We start from the raw sequence: 19,714 nt of genomic DNA, 5'->3' as shown, positions 1-19,714 counted from the left end.
ATGCCTTTCATTTGCATATGATGTTGCCTCTTGTGCTGGTTTTTGCCCATTGTAATCAAGGCTTATGCTATTCCTTTGGTGATGTAGCAAGTATTTGGTGGATTTCCCTGGGACTGCAGAATTGCAAATTCATTTTAAGTTGTCCAGCCCCTTTCCTCCACTCCCTTAAGAACGGAAGCAGCAAACACAAAAGTTGGGGGATATTTATATCCAGTTCTTCTTTCCTTCAAATAAGAAGACAGAGCATTGGAATTTGTGTGGCTGAAGAGACTTTTTAAATGCTGAAAATATTTGCCTATTTTTTCATGCAAGTATTCATGTTAAGACATTGCAGGATTAGTGGACATAAGCTGGATATTGATTTGATTTGATTTGGGAAACTTGTATTTGTGCACTACAGTGCCAAGTTGGATGAAAGGTTTTTGTATCATGAGAATAATTGCCTCTAATGCCTTTAAAACCAGAAGTAAAAATACATGTATAAACCATAAATCTAGGTTATAATGTTCAGCAGATTTTGCAACTGTTCTTGGTCTGGCCAGAGCAGTATTCTCAATGCTCTGTGTTACTGAGAAAATAGCATGGAATGCAGGCACAGGAGCCTGTGAAAACCCTAAATTTGTACAGTGTGGATGTAAGCTCACCTTACTGTAATGTGTCTGCACATCCAGGTCAGTGTGGGGCAAAACATGGCATTTCACCTCCAGCACGTGGATCTCAGAGTGATTTGGAAAGTCTTCAATAAATCTTTCCTTGGGGATGGCCACTTGGGCATTCTGCAGTTAGTAAGTGGAGCAGCCTTGAGTCCTTGGCTGAAGGAAAGGGCAGTTTAATCATCACAGCTCTCCTGAGATGTTTGCTAGGACTCGGTTTCTCTTTCCAAAGGACAGAGAGAGGAGCAGGGAAGTGGAGTGACGCACAGGCAGATAGGAAAAGGGAACACAGAAAGCTCCTTTTACCATCCCCAGCACAGCCTTGTCACCAGTGAGGCAGCCTTACTGCAGTTACTGCAGTGTACTTAGCCAGGAGCTGCTTTTTCCCTTCAAGATGTAATTCACATGTGTTGGAAGAAATGCAGAAAGGACTTTTCTAGCTCCATCTCTGCTCTCAGGAAGTATTCAGCTCTTCACAAACAGTTTTTAGAATACCAGAGAGCTTCAGACAGACTTTGTCTCTGCTCTTGGTATTTTGCAACGTTAAATTGTCTGTCCTTTGCTGCCTACAGGTCCTTCTGAGGCACTAGTCTAAAGGCAGTGTACAGTCCCCACTGTAACTTAGACCTGGCAATGTGCTTTCACCTTTCCCATTAAAGGGTTTTACTTCATTTGCTTTGAGATCCTCCACAACTGCATCAGCTGATCAACTGATATGTGGAGTAAAGAGACAAAAGCTATTTTAATGTTAGAGATCTGCACAAAAATCAGAAATAAGTACAGTTAAAACTGTACTTTTTTATCATGAGACCTGTTAAAAGATCTGCAAACTGACACTATGTATTTAATTAAAATAGAAAAGAAGTTAAGAGCAAGCGATTAATGGGCAGCCTCTGTAGCAGTCCTGAGGGTCTGCTGTGTCTTTTCCTGAGTTACAGACTTGTAAAATGAATATGCAGTGTGTGGAGGAAGCAGCTTGGCTCTAGGGAAGGTATGTTTCTGGTAAACATGTCACAAATCACAGGAGAGAGAGAGTTGACTGGAAATGTGTCAAAAAAGCACAAACTTCAGATTAAGCCAGAGAATGTCTTCTCAAATCCATTAAATTTATGCTTGTAGTTTCTTTTTGCTGCTGCTTAATATTCTACCATATACTGGAAGACTTTAGTTGGCTGCTCAGAGAAGCTCTGTACATCCTGAAGAACCAGTTCACCTTTTGCAAAACAGAATTAATTCTCTGTAAATTGTTAAAAAAATACTGGTGGCTTGTTTTAAGGGGGAATTGTATCTGTGATGCTGAGGTCTAAATGGAGTGAGGTATTTCATGCAAACCTCATTCACTGCTGGTGTACAGCTTCCCTGCTGCCAGTGGGATTATTTAGAGACTGCACCAATGAGAGGAGGATGTAGTCCAAGGATGAAGGGCTTGTAGCATACCCATTTCTATTGGGAAATGCCTCTGGTTTTGTTGAGTTTCCCAAGAGATGCAGCATCTCATTAATAAAAGGAGAGCAGAAGCCACAAGTCCATTTGCCTACATCTCAGTTCTCCCTAAACCCCCTAAGGGAAATTGGGGCATCTAAATCCCTTCATCCTTTTAGAAAATCCCATTCAGATTTTTTGGCTGTCTCCATTGCACCTATTTGCACGGGCTGTGTTCATGTAGTTTTCTTACCTTTGGATTTCTCACTGATAAGAGAATTAGTTTTGTTGAATTATGTACTTTAGTTTTCCTGGGAATGCAGAAGGCATGGGGGTGTCTACTTCAAATGAGTAATGCCTTTTCTCCTTGGCAAGTGAATATCAGAGCCATTGTGTTGCACAGTGATTTTGTTTACAAAATCCCCACTGCTGTGCTAGTTGGGTATGTTATTGGATTAGGTATAGGCTGAGTCATTTCTCTCAGTGATTGTTAAGAGCCTCCTCTTTTCTTTCATGCATAAAAGCAACTGACAGTTCACCTGCGAAAGCACAATGAGATTTTAATGGAGCTGGAGAACGGGATCAAGAACTCCCGCAAGCTGGAGACCTTTTGCAGAGATTTTGAGCTACAGAAAGTCTGCTACTTGCCTCTCAATACCTTCCTCCTCAGACCTTTACACAGGCTTATGCACTACAAGCAGATAATGGAGAGGCTTTGCAAGCACTACCATCCAAGCAACATAGACTTCAGGGATTCAAGAGGTAAGAGAGAAAAGACGTCAGTTCCTGCAGCTGGGGCATGGTGTCCAAATCCATTAGAGGTGTATGGCTGGAGAAAAAAAAAATCTTTATTTTTTAAGCCTACTTCAAAAGAGGATTGAGCTGCAAAATTTACACTCAGAACACCATGAACAGTAGGATTATGCCACGGTCTGGGCAGGTACTTGGAAGATAATTCTGCTGGGGGTTATTAAACACACAGAAATGACAGCAGGTTCAGGAAGTCTCTTGAACTGAAAACAGTTGGGAGGTTGGGAGAGAGTACAGGGAACATACCATATGTGCTTGTGTTGTTCCTAGTTTCCCTGGAGATCCTCTAATAACACAAAATACTAGCCCAGGTGAACCCTTGGTCTGACCCAGCAGGGCTGCTGTTATTATGTCTTTCAGTGTTATTTGTTTTCTTTTTTAAGAATACACTTTGCTCTGTTATCATTTCTGTGATTTTTCTCAGAAGCTAAAAGCAGCCAGCATGGGTTGGTTTTGGATTTGGGGTTGCTTTTTTTTTCATACATGAAGAAATTGCCCTCCTGTAGCCTGAACTCGCTGCCTGCCATTTCTTTCTGATGGTTTGTTCTCCTTCCTCCCTGTGCCCATCCCCCACACCTGCTGTAAGCTGTGTGTGTTTAAGGAAAGCTCCATTATCTGTACAGCATTGGTGCAGATCTGTGGAAGAGCTTGGGCAGGGAGCAGTGCTCAGCACAGCTGCTCCCAGGCATAACATGTGAGCTGAGCTCCCCCAGGTGCTGTGGGATGGGACCCAGAGCAGGCAGTGCACAGAACACAGAGCTATCCTGGCCTGTGGCAGTAAGAAATGCCACTGACACCTGTGACACTGGAGTGCTGTGTGACACAGGTGGTGGCCCAAATGTTGCTGCTCCCTGACTGACCTCAAAGAAGGCAGTGAGTAGTGCCTGCATTTCTTTCAGCCAAAGCTAGAGGATGAGGATGGAGTGTCCATTCTCCTCTCCCTAGAGAGTGTAGCAGTCTGATTTCTGCTTCAGTTTTGAAATGGATACAAGCATAGGTTTCACAGATGAAAATAAGAGAACATGACGACAGTGTGACTTAGAAGCCCCATCACTTTCTTATTAAGGTGTTTGCAGATTTTTTTAAAGGTCAGAGTCTAAAGGAAGCCCAAAGAAATGGGAATTCAATCCCAGAAAAGAGCATAAGTCTCCCACTAGCAGGTGGGTAAACTGTGAACTGAGCAATAATGTAAGAAGGAATATGGAACCACTGTTTCTGTTCACATGACTGTTTTTTAACACAAATGGCTGAAGGTGCTCTTCTGGCACTGAAGTCAGCCAATGTCTTTGGCCCATTCAGAAACTGCCCACCCAGCCAGGTGTATCAAGGCTGGTGCTCCCAGACATGATGGCACAAGGAGTTGGTGGTGTCTTTGGAGAGAATGAGGGAGAGCTGTGATGTCACTCAATGACATGCAGCCCTTTAGTTGTTCCCATTGATGGGACTGAGGACAAACCCCAAGGTGTTCACCACCTGAAATGACACAATAAGTGACACTGCCATTTCCTGCTGTTTTCAAATACAAACCTGACCCAGTGTACTGCAAGCAGGGAGGGGAAATGCATTTTTGTCAAGCATAAATAACATCCCTAGATTAATCCGAGTTGTAGGAATTCAAGTCCTTTATGAGAATCCATTCATTGGTGCTCTGGATTGACCAAACTCTTCTTGCAAAGTTCCTGTAGCTAAAACAGAGCAAATTTTTGGGAAATAGACTGTCTCTTCATCACAACACTCCCCCCTTCCATTGTATAAGATGGTGTCCAGAGTTTGTGTGGGTTTTAGTCTGCCTGAGTAGCTTTATGCTGTAGAGGAGAAGAGTAGCACAAGAAGGTTCATGAGATGGGTACTGCTGACAAAAAACATATTTCTTTTTGAACATTCTTGTAAATTTTTAATAAGCACTTTATGGATTTGTCCATCTAGCTGCTTTGGCTGAGATTTCTGAAATGGTGGCTCAGCTCCATGGCAATATGATAAAGATGGAGAACTTCCAGAAGCTGCATGAACTGAAGAAAGACTTGATAGGCATGGACAATCTGGTGATCCCTGGAAGGGTGAGTATAACAGAGTTGTGATTAAGATTTGATACAATTTCAAATCATTAGGTATGTTTTCAAAACCTCTTTATTAGGGACACGTGTGAAATTGCCTTTCCTCATCTGAACCTTTTGCTGTCACCAAAAACTCTCAGATGTAAACACAGTAATGCCAAATGTTATGATTTAACTCCAGCCAGCAGCCTAGACCCACACAGCTGCTTGCTTACTGTCCAAACAGCAGGACCAGGTAGAGAACTGGAAGGGTAAAAGCAAGCAAGAGAACTCATGGTTTGAAGTAAAGAGAGTTTAACAGAGAAAGCTGAAGCCATGCACACAAGCAAAGCAAAACAAGGAATTAATTCACTTCTCCCATGGGCTGACAGGTGTTGAGCCATCCAGAATAGCAGGGCCTATCACGTGTAATGGGCACTTGGGAAGATAAACACCATCACTTCAAATGTTTCCCCCTTCCTTCTTCTCCCACTTCACATAGTGAGCATGATGCCACATGGTCTGGAATATCCCTTTGGTCAGTTTGAGTCACCTGTCCTGGCTGTGACTCCTCCCAACTTCACATGCACCTCCAACTCCCTCACCAGTGTGGCAGTAAGAAAAGCAGAAAAGGCCTTGGCTTTGTAAGCCCTGCTCAGCAATAATAAAAACATCTCTTTATTATCAACCCTGTCTTCAGCTACTTGTGCCCAGCACAAATCCAAGATACAGCCCCATACCAACTATGGTGAAGAAATTAATTCTACCTCAGCCAAAGCCACCACCACACCATAAAAAACAGCACCTTTAAAGCAGGAAAAGTAAATCATCTTTATTACCTTTTAATGACTTTTAAAGTTCTGTCTTTTGTATAGATTTGGACAGTTTTAGGCAATTCCAAACATCTTTTACAACAGAGGCAGTAAAAATATAGTATCTTTCACAGCATTCAGAGCTTGAGCAGTTGCACATTTCATGCTGCCCTTATTTTCTTTTCCCAGCCCTTGATGCTAGAGTTTGACAGATTAAAGGCAAGTAAGGCATTTGTGCTGGAGCAACTTCAGCCCTTTCACCATGCCTTGCTTTGAAACTCATGGCCCTGGGGAGGAACAGTCTCTTCAGTCTACTTGTAACATTGGGCAATAATTTTTGAGACTGTGTTGCCTTAAGTCAACACTTTTGATTGTGCTATAAGAATACCAACATCTCTTTCATACTTAAAATGTTTTTAAAATCAAAGGCTCATTTCAGAACAAATGAGCCACAGTGTAATATTTGTAGCCTTTTTATTTTCTTGGGCACACGTTTGTGTGTGTGCAAACTTGAGAGCTGTCTGTTGCTGAAGTAGTTTTCTCCCCACTCCCTTGACTTTTGTGTCTAATACACAAAACCAGAACTTGAGGCTGGGTTTGAAGTTGATGTGCCATTGGGAAGGCAGTGCTGAGCACATGTATTTCTGGATTTGTGGCTGTTCCACACTCCCTCCCTTTACTTCTTCCCTGTCTCCAAGCAGCTGCCACAGCTCATGTTTCTTTCTAGTGATCCACAGACTGTTCACATCCTTGGCAAGTCCCTCGGGATGTTTCACAGCCCCTGCATCTCTCTATCACATGAAATTAAATGCTGTCATCGGGTGTTCCTGCTACCCTAGTCTATTTAAAGTCTGAGCAGTCTTCCTGTCCTAGGAGGTTCAAGGAGAAGGCAGATGGGAGGCAGAAGTTGTTTGCCTGCCAAGTCAAGAAGCATTGGCCACCACCCTCTGGCACATGCCCAGGATGTTGCTGCTTCCAGCCCTTTGCTGTTCTTCTGGCTCTGACCCAGGTCCCTGCCCTGGTGCAGGCAGGGCTGGGAGGCAAATGCCACTGTAACCCCAGGTTGTCCCAGAGCAGAGTGTCTGCTGCTGCTGAGCTGGTTCCTGTGCTGGAATGAAAACCCCTGTGCCTGGCTGTCCTTGCAGGTGGCAGTGACCTGCAGCTCTGGATCCAGGTGGTCACCACTGCTGGCCATGCTGGTGCTGAGCCTGCCAGGGACTGTGGGATGGGACCATGTGGTGCTAATTACCATTAATATTGGCCAACAACAGCTGCCAATGGCCTCTCTGGTGCCATGAGCTTACTGTGGAATAGGGATAACCACCTCTGGCCACTTTTCTGCCCTTCAGCCCTTAGGCAGTGCAGCTGGGGGGATAGGACACACCAAAACAAGCCTAAGGTGTTTGGATCATTTCTCTGAGCAGGTTGATCTGAGCCAGTTTATTCCTAAAATGGAGGTGATTTAGGTGCTTCATATAGGTTTTTACATCCACAATAATGAATAGAATGACCTTAAAAAGACTGAAATAAATAAATATAAGCCTCTTAGCAGAAGCTGGAGGGAGTGACTGAAAAATGGTATTTTCATGGGTTTCAGAGAAATATAAGGGTGAGTTACTGCACAGTTCACAGTAAGCCCAGGAAATCCAGCATTTGGAAAGTTTCAGATGTGATGTTTTTCCTATATTTCCATCCCTAAACATTCTTAAACACTATGGTCTGCATTAATGTGCTGTTTTATATGACATGGATAGTGCTGGGATAACTCACACTGCCAGACAAATGTCTTTCTTTGCTGCTAATGGTGATGTTGAGTCGTGTAGCTGGTTTTACATTGCAGTGAATCAGAGCAGTGTATGCCACATGCACCTCAGAAGATTACCAGTGGCTAACCAGGAACACACATATCATTAGTTTTTATGTCACTTATGGTGTGAAAAATACTCATTAAAAACTGAAAAAGGGAGCTGTCTGAAGGAATTAATGCCAGGTAAAGACAATTTTCTTAGCTGAATTTTCTTAATATGAGTGAAAGGATTTTATGCTAAAGATAGTTACAAACAGAAAGGAGTTATCCTATAAATTAGATTTCTAACATATTTAATAAAATTAAAAGTCTTGGTAACTGATAATCAAGTCATTTTTATGACCAAGTAGTCATATTTTTGTTTATATGCTAAAACCATATAATTTCTGCAGGAGATACATTTTTGTTTTGTATTTGTTTCCCACAGGAGTTTATTAGACTGGGCAGTCTGAGTAAATTGTCTGGAAAAGGTTTACAGCAACGGATGTTTTTTCTGGTAAGCAAGAAAACAATTTTTCTTTGTACAATGAAATGTAACTCTAGGCATCTTCTAGATATATAACTGTTAGACTTGAATTTTGAATTACAGTAAGTATTTTTAAACAGCCGTATTTAAATTGACATTGTACATCACCCGTGCAGCTGGTTGTTAAGAACTGACAATTTTGTTCAAATCCAATATTCCCTTCCTAACTGCTTCTTACAAAGATAAAACTATTTTTCATATGACAATGTGAATATAATGATAAAATAATACCTCCTTGCACCTTGTCTTAAATAAAAGCAGAGTCATTGCAAAATGATAAGTGGCACCAGGGATAGTGATCATATGCAGAAAAGAAGATAAAGAGTGACTCCTGGTGATATGAACAATAATTCACATAATGCTCTCAACACATTACAGAACCAATTTTTTCCATGAACCATCCAGTTCCAACACGAGTGCCCAGCATGTTGATGGACCTGCTTGTACTTGGAGATACATTCTGTGGCTTTTACACTAGGCATGTTTGTCTCCTCCCACCACTTTGACAGTATGGTGACCCACTCAGTCTCTGATCCACTGGGTAGTTCCTCCTCTCTTCTCTTCCCAGCCAGCTGATTTGCTCCCAAGCTCCTCATGTTCCTGCTGTTGTGCTCTTGTTGCTGAGGCCTTGGGATGCCCAGCAGAGTGCACAGATTTTTCACTACACAAAACCCTAGAGAGTCAGTGCAGTGTGGCAGAAAAATGCTTCCTTGGCTTCTTGTGTGCAAAAGGTGAAGGCAGTGGCTGTGTAGAAAAGCTTGTGAGTGGGCTAGATTTTACAAGGTGTTTGACATTTAATCTTTCAAATGAGCCAAAGATATAACCTGATAAATCTACCTGAGCAGGATTATCCTCTGCCTTTAAAGGCACTGAAGAGGAAGCCTGATGAATACTGTGCATAATTTCTTCCATACCATTAGATTCTAGATGATGCTGTGGTATTATACCTGTATAAAAAACTGAAAATCTGAGAACAAGTCAGTTGCTTTCACTGCCAAATAAGTCTTCTATCTGTCTTAAGCACCAGAATCTCTTTGGAGGTAAAATCTCAGGTCAGTACTGTGGGATTCCAAATACACATGCAATCATTGGTAAAATTAAATCCCCCTCTAGTGGCTGATCCACAAAGCTTCATGAATTACTGTTTCTGCATTGTAGAGCTCTGTGGTGAGAGCTGTCTCACACCACAGAGTGTGATTTTCTTGATGAAACTATCTGGTTTGAGAAGAACACCCTTTGACCCAGGTGGCCCAGTGAAAATATACTCTTCATTTTGTGGCAAAAAATGTAGGCAGTAATTAGATGTGCTTCAGGCCACTGTTGTTACCTGCAGGAGGCTCTACAAATTGAGATGCTCAGCCTCTTCACCTTGGTATTTTTAACCTAAAACCATCTACCTTAAAACTTCCTTCTGAAAATGGGGAGTAAAAGACAGCCACTCTGTTTATAAGGCCTGAGTTGGACACACCTCTTGGGCAGGTTTACTTACCTTTTTTCTCAAGGCATGAGAAATACTGGTGAATCACTCACCTTCCATGGCTTTAAAGTGCAGCCTTAGATAATGGAATATTATGGAAGCCAATATTTTGGATTAATGCATTAGGATTGCCATATAAATACTCAGCTTTCCTGTATTCACTCTTCTGATTTTTTTTCACATACATACATGCCAACCAACACCATCCTAATGATGCTTATCCTTGCTTTTTAGTTTAATGATATCCTGTTGTACACAAGTAGAGGCCTGACTGCATCCAATCAGTTTAAAGTCCACGGACATCTTCCACTGTATGGCATGACAGTAAGTATTGTGAGAACTTAAGGGATTTGTGCTTAAGTGGCCAGTTGTGGTCCCATCTTAATTGCTGGGCAAAACAGCAGCAAAGGGGGGTGTTGGTAAATCTGTCTTGGGTTCAGCATCTGTTCCTGCAGCCTTCTGCACAGAGGTGATCACACAGCAAAAGTGAGGGGTGAAAAGGCATTTTTGAGGGCTGCTTCCTCACAATGCCTCCTCACTTCCTTCTTCTGGAGATGGGTTCTTTGTTTCTTTTCAGCCATTAATTTGACCATGTTTCTTACAAGTAATTAATCACCAGTTCATTAAAAATACACATAAGACAAGTAAACAGTATTGACAATCTAATTTCTATAAAAAATGCATTTCATGTTTATATATGATGTTTATATCTTAAAGCCAAAGTAGTGGGAATCTGGCAGCAAAATGTCATTTGGAGCTCTCGTTGCAATTCTTCTGGAAAACAGCCATTTCAAGCCAATAGCACCTATTTACATCTTCTTGTATTGTTTCAAAATATTTTTGCTGATTTCAAAACACTTTCAATGCCTCCATTATTTTCAATGGAACTTCCCACTGGTTTGTATTGATTCTATACTGTTCGCCTGAGAATTGAGTTAAATTGTAACTACTATAGCAACTGATTTTGTCTAAACCCTTGCAAGGTTTCAAGTTTTATCTAGCATTTCAAGGGATCTACTCAGTTGTTGATGGCCATTTGGCCTGGACTTGCTCTCAGCAGAACTGTGCTGTGCTACATTTTCCAGAGCACTCCCAGCATTTTGTGCAGTAAATCACTCTTCTGATAAAATACCACTGTTTTCTTTGACACAAAACAGACAAAGCCATGCTTTTGGTTCAAGACATTATTGCAGAACTAACTTACTGCTCTTCCAACTTGCAAGGAACTGTTTTTTTCCTCAATACGTAATTTGTTTAAATTTGTTTGTGAGCATTTCTCCTAGTTTTATTTTCCCCAATGGTATGAGCTCATTCAGTTCACTGTTTCACCTTAAGAAATATGTACTTCCTGCTATTTGACTACATTTGGCCTCTTATCTCTCTCTCAGATGGAGGAAAGTGAGGAGGAATGGGGAGTTCCCCACTGTCTGACACTACGAGGTCAACACCAGTCCATTGTTGTTGCTGCAAGGTAATTCATTGGAGACAAAGTCCACATGTGAATTGTATTTCTCTGCAGCTGTCACAGTGGGACAGAGAGGCATCATTTTGTTTGTATTTACTCCTAAAACAATCTTCTCAAAGGTGTAATATTTTTGTGAAAGCAACTTGTTAAGAAAAATGTGGATGAGACACAATAGAGTGGCAATTACACAAGCTGGAAACAAGACAAAATTATCAGGAGAAAATGTCTGAATTTATTTATTTCAGTTAAAAGTAAGCTCAGCTTGTGTCTGTTTCTTAGAGTTTGATTTCAGCCTGTATGAAAGTGAGTAAAACCTGAATTTTCATTGTTAGTACCCGCGCTGAAATGGACAAATGGACTGAGGACATCCAGATGGCAATAGACCTGGCAGAGAAAAGCAGTGGCCCTGCCCCAGAGTTACTGGCAAGCAGCCCACCTGACAATAGTAAGTACATGCCAGAGAGTAGGTTTTATTCACTTTTGTCAGTATGATTGGTGGTTGCTTCTAGGCAAAGTGGTGAAAAGTGCTGGCCACAGATCAAACTGAGACATTTGAAATTGATTTATATACATGTATATGTATTGATATATTGATATATGTGCCATTTTAATGTTCTTGTTGGTGTTAGCAGAAAGTTTCATTGAATAGAGAAGTGACTTAAGCATAATGATTCCAGGAACTTTTTGGGCAGTGTCTGTCCTTGGAAGGAAAAACACCAACAAAGCATGGTAGTTAGCCTCTAATTCTAACATTTACAGAAACAAGTAAATCAATTATATAAAATATAGCAATCTATTTGAAACCTGCAAAAAATTATTTCTAAAACAGTGTTTTAAACTTAGTTCACAATACTGCAGACAGAATTGATTTGTTTAATTTTTCCAATTATATATGTTGCATAGAGGAAGAAAGATGCTTTTTCCCTGCATTTCATAGAGTCTCCTGATGAAACTACTGTAGACCAGGAATCTGAGGACGACCTCAGTGCATCCCGCACCTCACTCGAGCGTCAGTCACCACACCGTGGCAACACTACGGTGCACGTCTGCTGGCACAGAAATACCAGTGTTTCAATGATCGACTTTAGTATTGCTGTGGAGGTATCTGCCTCAGAACCACCTGAACTGCAGCTCCAGGCTCGCTTTTGAATGACAATTTCCTTTTTGCTCCTTAACAAGAGCGCTGTTCCCTTGTCTCCTCCTGGGGAGGTTTCAGGCACGCTTATTGAACCGCCCCCCATGTTGTCAAATGACGGCATAAACCGTCACTGAGGAAGCACAGATCTGCTCCTGTAGTGCACCTCTGTAAAATCAGTTACAGCAGTAATTTCCTTAGAAACAACTGTCAAAAAAAAGCTGATGCCCTTTAAAATGTAAAGCAGTTCAAACTGTCTTAATGCTTTCAGTTAGAGGCATTAAGTCGTTGCTCGAGCGGAAAGGATATTGTCTTTAGCTGCTGCAGCCAGAGTTTTAATTATGTATATTACTAACTTACTTTCTTTACCTAGCCATCTTTTCTGGAACCTTGTCTCATTGCTCAGTCTCATCTGCTTTTTCTTTATTTGCATTTTCCACCTCAAAATAAACCCCCTTTTTTACCCCTCTGATCACAGCTAAGCCAATTTGATAAACATTTGTTAATTCTGTACTCAACAGCCGAGGTGCAGACATTGTCTTTTCAAAGATTGATATGAAAGACTCCTAGCTCATTGTAGGTTTTAGGATGAGGTGGTAAGCCTGCTGAGGTGTTCTTCCTTCACCAAAGAGAGTCCAAGGAGCTCTGCATACTTTATCACATCCCTCAGCAAATGGAAACTCATGCTCTATGAAAATGGAAAAAGGAATCTTAAAGCTGAGTGGATTTGTACTCGAGTGACAGCCCTCAGACATCAAGCTACCATTGCTCTAGAGAAGAGATACTGAACATAGTGATGCAAGGACAAACATATTCATAGGTTGTATAACTGCCTCTGTTTTTAAACAGGAGGTGAGCTTGTTGCTGAACCATGACAAAATTATTCCAAACTAAAAAATGCTGACTGTAGAGACTCGTTTCAGTCCCACGTAGGTGGGATTTTCCATTCTTCACACCCTTCAATAGTTCAGCACAGGACAAGGTCTTGTATTTTTCCCTAAAGCAGAGGGCTTGTTATAAATAGCTATAAAACTTACACCAGTGACTCATTCTAATGATTAAAACATTTAGTTAGGCGAATCTAACTAGGTCTGAGATCAGTGCTCATTGTTGCTCATTTTTGTTCCTTTCTGTGCTTCAAACAAACCCCAAGCAGTGAAGACCAAGCACACCCTGGAGCTGTGCATTGTTCTGTGAAAGCATCTCCAGCTCCACTGCTGCTCCCTGCGTGGCAGGTCTCACTCATGCTCACCTCATCCTGTCGGTGCCTCTCACTTCAGCATTATCGTTTATTTCTTTGTGTCTCTCCCTCCTCTCTGTCTCTCTCGTGGTAGAAGATCCTCTCTCTGTCAGTGACTGTTCCTCCCTTCCTGCTGGACTGATCAGTGATCAGCGGCCTGTTTCCATTTCATATGTCTGCTGGTACCGAATGCAAAGCCTGTCCTTTTATGATATCCTCCAGAGTAATGAGGTAACAGAAAATTAAGGAGTACACCTGTAACTTAGGGCAAGGAGGCAGTAGTCCAGATATCAGAGAACAGGATGATTTAAAGGAAAAGCTTTAATGCATATGCAAGGCTGGTGAAAACAGAACTTTTTAAGAACACTTCATTTGTAATAGCTTCACCAGGAACCCCAGATTTTGACTATTAAACTTCACAGACAAAGTTATTAGCTTCTGCATTAGATAAAGAGAATGATGTAAACAGATAAAGAGAATGATGTAAACAGCTATTGTGATCCAGGCAAGAGCCCTCACAGTCAACAAGGAATGGGAAGTCATTAATAATTCACTGAGAAAAGGAACAATGATGCTTGGCTTTCCACCTTCACTATGTGAAGAGCAGTTGCTTCAACCAGCCATTAAGTATATGTACTGGTTATGGCTGTCTCCTCCTTTATGTTAAACTATCCAAAATCCAGATAAAAATAAGGTTAACAATTCTTCTTTTTGAAATCTTTGAAAAGTACCATGTGAACTCCCTGGGTACGGAGACCTCTGCAATTCTAAAGTATGTCATAATTTTCCTTTACATCACAAATTCATGTCAGACTTTCTGTTTTCATTCTATTTAAGTATCATTCTAAAAGAAGAGAGTAGGATTAACAAGGCTGAGGTTTAGTAACAGATTGCTGAAAGCCACCTCAGTTGATAAAACAATTTGTGTAGTAGCTTTGAGTTTTTGGAAGTACCCAGCTGCAAACGAAAAAATACATTACATTAAGTACTGCTCAGCAGAAGAAAAGTAGATCCCGTCAATCAAAGCATTTTCTTTAACAATCAGGTCACATAAAACCAGATAAAAGCAAATAATTTTTTTTTAAATAAAAAACTGCAGGCACCTTCCACTGTTTTATTTGGCCGCTTTTGATCTGTTTCAGAATCAGCTATCTGGAAATCTCCTAAGAAAATTCAAAAACAGCAACGGGTGGCAGAAGCTGTGGGTGGTGTTCACCAACTTCTGCATGTTCTTCTATAAATCGCACCAGGTAACCGACTGGGCAAGTGTGAGTGGCTGGAGAAGATAGGGACTTCTGTTTAGAGTCTGTTGGATTTCTGAGTCTGTTTGAGCAGGGCATAAGCACAAGGTAACTTGAGTTGCTACTTTGTGCTTTCACTGTTACAGAAATCTTAATGATTTAGGAAGCAATTGGAGGACATTCTACACCTAAGAAGGAGAAAGAAATCATTTGCCATGCAGTAAAAGGACTTTAGCAGTGAGCCTGCTGGGTGGCCAGCACAGCTCTAAAGGAGTTGGAGTTTGCAAGCCAAGGATGAATCTCGGTGGTGCCCTGCCAATGGCAAATGATGGAGTTTTATGTTTATCAGTTTGAAAGTAGTGAAATTCCAAGGTATTAGCAAACTTTCCTTCAAGGAAATACTGATAGGATCAGCCTGCAGCAGATCCTTATGCAAAGGGTCTGCAAAGATGACCAACTGAAATTACCAGACAATTAATTTTATTGCAATTGTATAAATCTGGTATTTTTCTGCACACGTGTAGAAACAGTGATCTTTAAATAAGTGTGCATTTGCTTTCCATTTACTTCTGTGTTTTCTTTATTTAAGGGCATTTGATCTCACAGCAATTTCCATCATATCTTTTCAGGACAATCATCCTTTAGCCAGCCTTCCTTTATTGGGATATTCACTCACCCTTCCTTCTGAATCTGAAAACATTCACAAAGATTATGTGTTCAAACTACATTTCAAATCCCATGTGTACTACTTCAGGGCTGAAAGTGAATACACCTTTGAAAGGTAAGTTTGTTTTCTGTGAGAGAAAATTTTTGTTAAATTCCAGGAGCATTCTTCCAGAGGTTAGTAGATGCGAGGTTTATTAAGTTGGTTCAGTAATACAGGGAAGTGGTTCCAGCTTTCTCCAGCACAACTGGAGAAAGGACCTTTTACAATTATAGAAGAAATTTTAAACCTGATAGTGCAAAAATGAAGTGATTGGTTGTGATGATATTGAAGCTGTAATAGTAATTACTGCAAAACCTGGAATTACTGCAAAAACAAGTCACCACAGTAGCTATTCAGAATAGTTTTGCTTCCTCTAGTACAACTGCATGAAAAATCCACACCTGAAATGAAACCCCCGTTTTTATAGAAGCAGCTGTTCTTACTACATATTTATGCTACTTCACCATGTAATTTTTATACCTCCCACTGAACTTCAGATACATAGATAGAGAGTCAGGGAAAAGGCACTACTTAATTTGCGCTTTGTGATTATTCATACAGGGAACCAATTTAGCTCTTTATATGAAGCATGAACATGTCAAAAATCATGTTCTTAACATCTAGCCATGTCAGTCCAAAACTATAAACAAGGCAAATTGTGGGAAAGTGGTGATAAAATAAAAACCCAAAATGTCTTTATCATTTCTAGGAAAAATAAGCAGAAATTGCAGCTAAAGTACATTCTTTTTTGCTCTCAGATTAAGAATGGTTGGTCTCAATTGCTCATTGCTTGTACCACTCAGAAAAAAAAAGATATTTGATGTCTGCAGAGCAAGTAAAACCGCTACTAACTTCACAAGTTTTGGGTCCCATACTTGCTCTCTGTTCTCTCTAAACCGCCTTACAGTTTTGGCAGTTGATAGACAGATTTAGGGGTGAAGCACGAGGATGCTCCTGCAGGCACTGAAAATCAAACTACAGCCACTAGCACAGGCCATATCTGTCAAGAAATCGTGCCCTTGGAATTGACCTTTCTTTTGTTTGTCTCTCCTCGTGCCTCCTGTCAGATGGATGGAAGTGATCCGAAGTGCCACCAGCTCTGCCTCGCGCACTCGAGCTCTGAGTCACAAAGAGCCTCACGCCTATTGACGGCTGAACAAGCCGCCGTGTTGATTGTCCAGCAGCTGCTGATTTTCTAGAGGACGTTTGAAACTTTTTCTCCCTCCAAGTTTAGGAAAACTTACACTTTGGTAAAAGAAGAGAATAAGTATGGTTTTGCAGAAACTTTGACAATTCCTCAGCAAACCTGTTCTCCGTATATACAAACTATCTTACCATCATCCCAGTGGCTGCGGTTCATTTCATGTCTTGTATTTTGTCATTCTGTGCTGTTTTTAGCTTGTGCCAGTATTAAAATATTGTCCTTATTAGAGTGCCAAATGCCAAAAGACATTTTGTTGCCTCAAAGATTGCACCTAAAAGAACTCCCAGATGACTGAAATCTGAAAACTTTCTCCTCTGAGGCAAACACTATTTTCTTCTCTTTTCATAAAAATATATTATTTTTTTTTACCATGTTAATCTGTAGACTGCTGGGCTTTTAAAGGTAGATGAATTTTCACAGTATAGAATATAATTATATATACAGCAAGCAGTCTAACAGGAATAACTTTCAGATTTCATGCTTTTTTTCCCAGTCTTTCTACATTTAATCAGCAACATTTTACTAATTTTCTATGTTTAACAAGGAAACAGTTTACAGCTCATTCTCATTTCCCTTTGAGGTCACAAATCCATGTGGTATAAATAAAGTATAGGGTTCTTATCCAACCATTTTCTTGGTGTAAGTTGACCAAATTGCTCATCTGTTGGCTTTGAAAAGTGAGTACTACTTGCAAGACAAAAAACTTTTAAAATAATCCAGTGCAATATTATTTGGGCTGTTAATGTACTGTGAATGGTTATGTACAAGAAGAAATTAAAGGCTGTGGTGACATTCTGCTGTTTGTTTTACAAACTTGAAAGAAAACCTGTATGCTACAAGAACCGCAGCTGTTCATGATGCATTTGTAGTGTTTGGTAACTAAATTGCTCCAAGCTGGGGAGTACTACTGAAGCCCCAAGTTTTCATCCTGCTTGCTACACATCCCAAATTGACTTCCAGTTTATTGTTGCAATTTCAGTCTCTCCCCTGGGGCTCAGGCAGACAGACTTACACAACCTGCAGCAGAATTAACCCGTTTTGTGTGCCTGGCTTTAACATCAGCTGGCACCACATTTTGGATAAGCTGGTTGAAAAGGTTGGTGGCACTGTACCTACAAGGCTTAGATGCTTTCCCTCATGTTTTAGGAAACACTGTCAGTAGGGTGATGTAAAACTTCCATTAGCAGAAGTTTGATGTGCTGGTAACACCCATCCCCACTACAGGCCTTGGAGGAAGCACGGTGCTAAGCGGAGGGGGCCTGAAGGTCAGTCTGGGAAATGAAGCTGGGGAAGTTTATCCCTGCTTTTTCTTCATCCAGCTGCTCGCTTTGTTAATGGCTTGTCTGTGTGCAATGTGTAAAATGGCTTCTTACAGCTTTGCTCACAACAAAAGGGAATAAAATACCTCACACCACCATTGTACATATGCCTGTTTTGAGACAGTAAACCTTCTTTCTGTTACCGCCGACCCCAAACACACCTCTGTCCAACATGAGGATGGGCTCCAACCCCTCAGGACAAGCAGCAGTCCCCATGGCCAAATCCAAGCACACCCTGACAAAGGGAAACTTTTCAGAGCATTTCCTTCAGCTGCATGGAGACCTTCAGCCCTCTGGGCAGGAAGAGTTCTGCAGTTGCTCTTTTCCTCAGCTATTGCCCCTGGCTCTCAGTACCAGTGCAATAATGACACCTACCCTGGAGCATTGCCTCTGGCTAGGAAGTGCTGAAGGACAAACTTGGAAAATCTGAAGCCTATTTTCCCAGCTGCAGGTCCCACTGCCTTGTCCATTCCAAGCCTGACACTGCCCTGTAGAAACATACAGGAATTCCAGTGCTTCAGGACTGACCAGGAATGGAGCAGTGATCTGTGTAGTGAGGAGAAGAGGAAATACCACAGCATATGATGATGAGCAACAATTCAGCTACAGCCTTACTGGTCTGGGAAAACAATGCTGAAAAAGCAACAGCACCTGATGTTGCTATGAAGTAAAAGGCTACAGATCTGGTCCTGCCAAAAATAATTATTATTGAGTGGTAAAATAGTGCCTCACAAGACAGGGCCCTGCCTCTTCCCTTTGGAATTGTTATCTATAACAGTGAAAAGCTTTTTTTTAAATGGAAATTACATTGAGGGCCATGCCCTTAATTCAGCCAGAACTGGAGTTTAATTTAGGACCCTGGGGCTTGTTGGATCCAATGTTTATTTAACTACTACCTGCTGCAACAGTTTGTTCTGATCTTTCCAAGGAAATCAAGTAACACCTCTCATTAAGTTTCATTTTGACAAAAGATGACTTTGGAAAATATAGCAAAAAGTAAGATACAGTGATATTTATTGTTAACAGCAGAGACCAAGCTAGGCTGTGGGTGCAACTTTCAGTACCCACAGAGTACCTACCTAATTGCCATTTTCACCTTTTTGTATTATTTTTCCTATAAAAAAACATTTATAACAAGATTTATTTTTTCTTCTCTTCAAGTGTGATTTTTACTTTCTTTTTGAAATGGAACCATGTGAACTGCTGTCACTTGCCAGTATTTTTCTAGGTGTCTACTCCAGTCTTAACCCAAAGCTGAAATGACAGTAAGAGAATAAAATCAATTGTCTTGATGCTCACATCTTGGGAACAGGCAGAGTCCATGTGTGTGAATAAAAGTCAATGTACTAGAAAACTAATGTACAACCATTTACTTTTAACCCTGATTCACATCATATCACTGCCTGTTCAGCCAAGCAGAGCCTGCAGAGAGGCAGGGTCATTGTGTGCCAGGGCTGGAGCTGTCATTAAACACACCTCTCAGCTGCAGGAACACCTCAGGGCACTCCAGGAGATTTGCTGCTGGTGTTGTTATTACTCACCATGAAATAGTTGCCAGTTTCCAATAATGAACAAATAAAAACAAAGCAGGGACTTTACTGCCTCAGGAGTTGCACTACAGGCAAAGGGATCAAAAAAGCCTGGACTCCTGTGGTTTTTTCAACAAGATTAAACATCTCCACCATTTATCTGCTGTCTAATTTAACCTCTGCTAAGATGTGTTTGATAATATACCTCAAACATAACCTCTTTTCAGAACCTTTTATCTAAACAACACTGACACCTTAATGCTTTTGTAAATTCAGCTGAAACCAGACAAAAATGACAGACTGAAAGACAAGTCAGCAGGTAGGGGAAAACATAC

At 41.0% G+C, this 19,714-nt stretch overlaps 1 protein-coding gene across 7 annotated transcripts in view; it reads left to right on the top strand.

Moving 5' to 3' along the window:
• The window catches only part of FARP1 (FERM, ARH/RhoGEF and pleckstrin domain protein 1), a 198,320-nt gene extending 180,363 nt beyond the window's left edge, over positions 1–17,957 (top strand). For 5 of the 7 annotated variants that reach the window (XM_079306832.1, XM_079306829.1, XM_079306833.1 and 2 more), the window contains exons 18-27: positions 2,600–2,837; positions 4,812–4,942; positions 7,965–8,033; positions 9,775–9,864; positions 10,929–11,011; positions 11,338–11,450; positions 11,943–12,106; positions 14,523–14,630; positions 15,251–15,402; positions 16,395–17,957. In XM_079306832.1, the coding sequence (XP_079162958.1) occupies positions 2,600–2,837; positions 4,812–4,942; positions 7,965–8,033; positions 9,775–9,864; positions 10,929–11,011; positions 11,338–11,450; positions 11,943–12,106; positions 14,523–14,630; positions 15,251–15,402; positions 16,395–16,476 (1,230 nt within the window). In that variant the 3' untranslated portion in view covers positions 16,477–17,957. Of the gene's footprint in view, positions 1–2,599; positions 2,838–4,811; positions 4,943–7,964; positions 8,034–9,774; positions 9,865–10,928; positions 11,012–11,337; positions 11,451–11,942; positions 12,107–13,474; positions 13,612–14,522; positions 14,631–15,250; positions 15,403–16,394 lie in introns of those variants that run through there. The other 2 variants (XM_079306834.1, XR_013774386.1) reach the window with 2 other exon arrangements.
• The last annotated feature ends 1,757 nt before the right edge of the window (positions 17,958–19,714 follow it).

Source organism: Erithacus rubecula (assembly GCF_903797595.1).
Source record: "Erithacus rubecula genome assembly, chromosome: 1".
Taxonomy (NCBI): domain Eukaryota; kingdom Metazoa; phylum Chordata; class Aves; order Passeriformes; family Muscicapidae; genus Erithacus; species Erithacus rubecula.
The sequence above is the reverse complement of the archived record's forward strand: the minus strand, read 5'-3'. Positions and strand labels throughout refer to the sequence as shown.